The sequence below is a fragment of the Trachurus trachurus genome (assembly GCF_905171665.1).
Source record: "Trachurus trachurus genome assembly, chromosome: 22".
In the NCBI taxonomy this organism is placed as follows: Eukaryota; Metazoa; Chordata; class Actinopteri; order Carangiformes; family Carangidae; genus Trachurus; species Trachurus trachurus.
In genome coordinates this window covers 10,861,924-10,867,928 of record NC_139907.1, presented here as the reverse complement: position 1 = coordinate 10,867,928, position 6,005 = coordinate 10,861,924, and the positions used below count along the sequence as shown (strand labels likewise).

At 44.2% G+C, this 6,005-nt stretch overlaps 1 protein-coding gene across 2 annotated transcripts; it reads right to left on the bottom strand.

The window, feature by feature from the left end:
• Window positions 1–5,661, bottom strand: golga5 (golgin A5). Of its 2 annotated transcripts, none has more exons than XM_083997729.1 (13): window positions 5,493–5,661; window positions 3,549–4,193; window positions 2,942–3,139; window positions 2,638–2,857; window positions 2,422–2,545; window positions 2,106–2,309; window positions 1,794–1,937; window positions 1,495–1,566; window positions 1,270–1,368; window positions 890–1,112; window positions 683–782; window positions 528–591; window positions 1–424 (listed from the first exon to the last, which is right to left on the bottom strand). In XM_083997729.1, the coding sequence occupies exons 2-13, from the start codon at window positions 4,183–4,185 to the stop codon at window positions 344–346; spliced, it is 2,166 nt and encodes a 721-aa protein (XP_083853855.1). In that variant the 5' UTR covers window positions 4,186–4,193; window positions 5,493–5,661; the 3' UTR covers window positions 1–343. The 2 variants fall into 2 exon arrangements, with proteins under 2 accessions (XP_083853855.1, XP_083853854.1); XM_083997728.1 differs by having other exon boundaries at window positions 4–424; window positions 1,495–1,623; window positions 1,767–1,937.
• Between the last annotated feature and the right edge of the window lie 344 nt (window positions 5,662–6,005).

Genomic DNA, 6,005 nt, shown 5'->3' with positions numbered 1-6,005 from the left:
ATTAAAAGATTATTTTTTACATAGTGTTAAATACAATCTCTCCAGAGAACAGATGTCTGAAAGCAGATGAACAGACGTGAGATCATAATTGATTTAATGTCCTCTCAGTAGACCAACAATATAATATATCACTCTGTAATTATTTTAAAACTCAATTCAGTTGTCAGCTTTCAGTATCCAGGTGGAAAGGGGGGGAAAAAATGAATCTTTAATTCATAGCATATCTGTGCAAAACAGGGAGAGTCAGGTCCCAGAGCCCATATTCCAGCAGCTTGTACCATCCTTACATCGAAGGCAACAGAACAAACACTTTAAAAACTCCCAACAGTTTAGTTTGAGTCTTCTATCTTCCACCAGGATGATCATGGTGCATTTCTGGTGTGTAAGTCAGAAGAACGATCATGACCCACAGGTGCAGTACCGCCTGTAAAAACAAAATTGACAGTGTTGTTAATTTATTTTATTAAGCAGTGTTCATCCGGATAAGAAAAGCACATTGTCCTGATGCATCTTAAATAAATCCTCACCATGTACAGGATGACGAAAACTCTGGCCATGGGGTAACGTCTCAAGAAGATTCCCAGCCTGATGCTGAAATGACAAGATTTTCTAATTATCACTGGGCCTATTTCACAACTTTTACCATTACGGTAGACAAGATGATAAAAAAGTGAAATCTTACCTGAAACGATCTATAGTGCTGGCTGCCTTACGTACTTGGCCGTACACTCCTGGACTTTCCTGATCACTGAAGAGGACCGGGGTGTTTCTTTGCCGTGCTCCTGAAATCACAACACAACAGACAAGGCATCATGAATGAAGAAATCCGTGGAGTCCGAATGAAATCTTATCAACCAATCATTTTGATCCTGACCTCAGCCTTGCCTACCTGCTCCCTCTAGGCCGCTCATGTTGATGGCTGGCCCTCCGCTCTGTCCTCCCTGGGCGCTCTTCAGCTGCTGCTCCAGGCGCTCCAGCTGGAAGACCAGGGAGCTCTTCTCCGTGCCCAGAGCCTCCAGCATCGTCTGCTTCTGGATTAGCGTCTCCGTCAGCTGGTGGAGACGGTTCTCCAGCTCTGTTTGGCTGCTGCTGCTGAGAGTCTTGTTGGTCAGCTGGAAGAGTAAACGCAAACCAGGATATGGGGATCATCAAAACTGACAGGTAGTAAAAACAACACTGCCACCATGGGATGACAATAAAAGGAGGAATTTCCTTTTTTGAGGAAGCCTGTGTCTTGCACAATATTTTTTTTTTAGCAGAGTGACCGACCTGGTTCCTGAGTTTTTGGATTTCATCTTCCCTGTCTTTGATTCGGCTTTGCAGAGTGGTTTGGGCTCTGTGGTGCTCTTCCTCCAGATACTGCACCTCCTGTGATTACAGAAAAAGGTAAACACGTCCCACTTTAATTAGAGGAGTTTCATTAGACCTAGAATCATGTACGAATGATTTAAAAAACACCTTAAGACTTCAACCGCTATCTTCACTTCCCCTTACCTGTTTGTAGCGCTCAGCCTCAGCCTCCACTTCCTGTTTAACCCTGTTCTGTAAAGCCTGTTGCTCCTGTAACTGAGCCTGCTGCTCCCGCCACGCGTCTGCCTCCGTCAGGGCCTGATTCTCCAAATCCTGAGAGAGAAACACATGACTCACTATTATCACACCAGAAACAACAGACTTATGTTTTACACCTGGGATAAATCTCATCACCTAAGATTCTCCACGGAGGTGCAACCTTATTTTTAGGCTCCTTGCCATTTACAGGATCTCACCTGTATTTCCGTTCGAAGTGTGTGCACTTGTCCCTGCAGTTTTTGGATCTCCTCCCTATGTAACTCCTTCTCGTGACGCACTTCCTCCAGCTCCAGAGCCAGGGTGCTGCTGCCGTCCAGGGAGTCCAGACCAGATCCTTCCTTCAGACTGCTGATCAGTTTCTCTTTGGACTACAAAAGAAATATTTATAACACTATTGAAAAGTTCAGACTTATCAAACAGCAACAAAAAAGTAAAAAGTGCACATTTGTAAGTAAAGCTCGCCACTGGGCCACTTGTGTGAAGCTATTAGGTATATCTATCTAAGACAACTCTCTGTTGTCCTGAGGAAGTCTTACTTGTAGGATGCGCGAAGCTTTGTGCTTGTAGTCTTGTAACTCCTGCTTGGCAGACTCAGCTGCAGCTTTGGCACTTCTCAGCTGCTGCTGGAAATCGTCGACCCTGAGCTTCTCTTCTGCAGCTCGTCGCTCTGCTGCAGTCACCGTCTCTGCAAGTGTCTGCCTCTCAGCCTCCAGTTTGGACAGTCGACCAGCATACTCACTCTAAGTAAAGGAGATTGATCATTTACATGTGAACAGCTAATGACTAGAAGGCACAGCTTACAGGAATTTTCTTTATTATCAATCATGCACATAGTGGAGCAAATGACTCTACCTGCATCTGTCGGTAGCTGTCCTGCTCCCTCCTGACAGACAGATCAGCCTCTCGCAGCCTCTCCTGTATCGTCTCCAACGCTTGGCTCTGCATGCTGCTCCCTTCTGTGTGATCTTGCACGATTCTAAAAGGCAAAAAAAGTAGGTGATATCTAATTTCTTCAAAACCTGAACCTGAATCTGATCTCGACTTCAAAATGCGAGCACAAACATGTACCTTGACCTTTCCTTCTGCGCCTCCTCTAGCGCGACACTGCGGGACTTCAGCAGCTGATCGGCCTCATCGAGTCTTATTTTCAGCACCGCGAGCTGACCGTCTTTGGCTGAGAGGGCCTCCGTCAGGTCGTCAACCTGAGACCGAAGTTGCCGTAACGTACGGTCGGTCTGAGACTGATCGGAGTTCCATTTGTCTGCGCGTAGTCTGGCGTGGTTCAATTCTGCAACAGAGAGAACAACTTAATACCGGGACAGGTGCGCTGAAATGTAGACCATCTTTGCTCCTGACGTATCTTTTGTTTTACCGTCTTGCAAATCTTTCGCTCTCTGGATGACTGAAGCCATCTCCTGGTTGAGGGAGGATACTTCACTGCGCAGCAGCTGGTTCTCCAGACGCAGACTTGACAGGATCTGGCTCTGTGGCTCCTCTGTGGGGGGAGCAGGTTCCGGCCTGCTGGACTCCTGAGGGACGGGCAAGCCTGAGTCTGAGCTCTCCGGTGTCTCTGTGGTGGTCGAGTAGGAATAAGGAGAGAACGCAGATATTAAATCTGAGCAGCTGGTCCCTCAAATGAGTTTCGCTGATTTTGTTGGTCACATAAAGATCAGTTGAAGTGTTCCAGTTTTGGACCACTGGTCAGAGAAAACATCCAAATTGGAGATGTCATCAAGTAACAAACAGCTAACACACAGAAAGCTCAATGGTTTCCTACATTTGTTGCTTAAATACATAATCGAAACCAGTCTTCTTGAATTAACGTTGAATTTTTGATGGAAAAATGTTGCTATTACGAGATTGATGCTATATCCTAGACTAGTATCACTACCTATATAAAAATTACTTTATACCAGTAAAGTATTTTTTCCTTCACTGTGAGAAATTGATAACAGCATGTAGGGTCCTCTTCATCATACCTTGGCTTTGCTCTTTAGCAGAGCTCTCCTCTGATGTTTTGATGCTGTGAGCAGACAGCGAGCTCATGCTTGAGGCCCTGGATACGCCACGCGTGGAGGGGGGAGTGGACGGGGCTGAGGGAATGGCGTGGGGAGTGGTGGAAGAGGGGGGTGATGGGTTTTGAGCCTCGGTAACAGCCACTTTAACAACTTCCCTTCTTGAATCCCTTCTGTTGCTGGCTGGAGGATCAGAGCTGTTCAGAAAGTCAAAGAGCATATCATCGTCCACATCCTGCTCGCTCTTTCTGGGCCTCACAAAGCCTGACGACATCTTGGCAGAGTTGTTAACGCTGCTGCCAGAACCAGCAGAGGGGGCGCCGGACACGTTGGCTGTGCCGGCCAGGAGCGTTGCATTGGATTTCTTGATGTTACCGGCTGCTGCGGAGATGTAGTTCATCGCACCCTGAGAGGACGCATAGTTCACAGCTGTGTCGGCCTTGTACACTTCAGTGTTGTACTCGGGTTTGACGGTGGCTTCTCCTTCATAGGGTGAAGAGAAGGAGGATGTTGTTTCCTGGCTCAGGGCCGTGGCAGCTCCCTGGTCCACTTTATTCAAGAAGTCCTCAGCTTTCCCGGCCAAGTCAGCAAACCAGGACATTTTGAATCCTAACGTCAGAAACAACAGTATAATCAGAGGATTATAAGGTTCATTTTGCAGATTCTCACCCAAAGAGAGTTTAAATCTCAACATATCAAATATAAACAGCACATTACTAAAACTACCCTCAGGTTAGGTATCTAATGCCTGCACTGATATTACAAATCTGGGCAGGGAGAGTGAAGGGGAAAAGCTTGTCCCTCCCTCATTCATTGCCCCCATTTAAACTCCACTGAGCAAGGCACTTAATCCTCAACTAGTCAATGGCTACCAGATTGGACTGTAGTTGTGTTGGGAAGCTTCCACAAATGAGCATGTGCAACTTTCAGAGTGTAATCAGGGCGTTGCTGGCAAAGAAAAGCTTGGCTCGTAGTGAAACTAACCTGAATAAATAAAGGTTGTAATCAGTTTAGTACAAGACAGGCAGTTAGGTCTGAGACTCATGCAATAAGCATGCAGTGTTCTTGCACTTTATATGTATTTAGGTGTTGATTTTATTGTATTGATCTGTAGTTGTGCGTAGCTGATCACAATTCCTGTGTTCTTGATACTGGGGTATCTGCTATTGTATGTGTTTATTATAGGGTACGTGTCATTTTGTGTTATCTGCTCTTGTCTACTGCAAAGCTAATAGAGTCTGCAGCCAAGACTGAAAACTGTACATGCACAATTTCTGCACAGCTACAATGCTAACACAGCAGGATAGTAAAGTTTATTTACCAGTATCGTGTTGTCTCCCACTTATAAACATTGAGATTGAAAGAAAAGCGAAGGGAAATGAAGGAAAGGAAAAAAGGTTTGTTCTGTTTTAATTATTTAACTCTTTTTGATTGGCTGCTAATGTTTATTTTTTCTTCCTCTCTTGTTCTGTTATTTCTTTTTTTGGCTGCTTTGTTGCAGTATTAGGTCCTTCCTGTCTAGTGCTGTGTCATGTCTTTATGTTTGTCACTGTTTATTGCATAATAAAAAAAAAAGAAAAATCACTGTGAACAGCCTGATTGAACAGTTAAATCTGTACATGCACAATTTCTGCACAGCTACAATGCTAACACAATCACCCAACACAATCACAGCAGCTAGTTACGTTTACGTGCCAGCACCGTGTTGTCTCCCACTCAGAAACATGGAGATAAAGCTGTTATAACGGGAGCTAGTTACAAGTCCAGTCACCACGAAACTAAACTAGTGTAAACACTGTTTTTTTTGTGTTTGTTTTTTTCAACATCAACTCCATCGATGCTAAAGCTAACGAGCTAGCTGCTGCTGCTGCTGCCGAAGAAGGAGAAGAAACCCTCTCACTCACGTACCTTCAGTGTGAAACGACGTCCAGGCCTCAGACGAGTCTCCGGTCACCGGGCTGCCGCTCGGGTTCACTGGGTGAACATGAGAAAGAAAACCAGGTTGGATAAACAAAGTCAAATGTCATTATCTGTCAGAGAGGATGTAGGTAATCTTTGCGATACGTGGACCAGGAAGCGGTCGGTGCTGCTGATGAGAAGGACCCCATAACAGAGCGTCCTCACAAAGGCCTGATCAAAAATTAATAAAAACATACTTATTAAATTACATACAGTATTTTTTACACTAAAATTATTGTATTACATTTTTTTACACTATTTTATCAAATAACTGTATATTATTATTGTTATTATTATTAACATGTAACATTATTATTAACATGTAAAGTAGTATAAAAGAAACTGACAGAAGACAAAGCAAACAAAAAACCAAACAAATAGTAGGCTAATAGAAAAAAAATGAATAAATCATATTCATCATCAGTCTTAACATGCTCGAAAGGGAGTAGGAAGAAGTAAAAC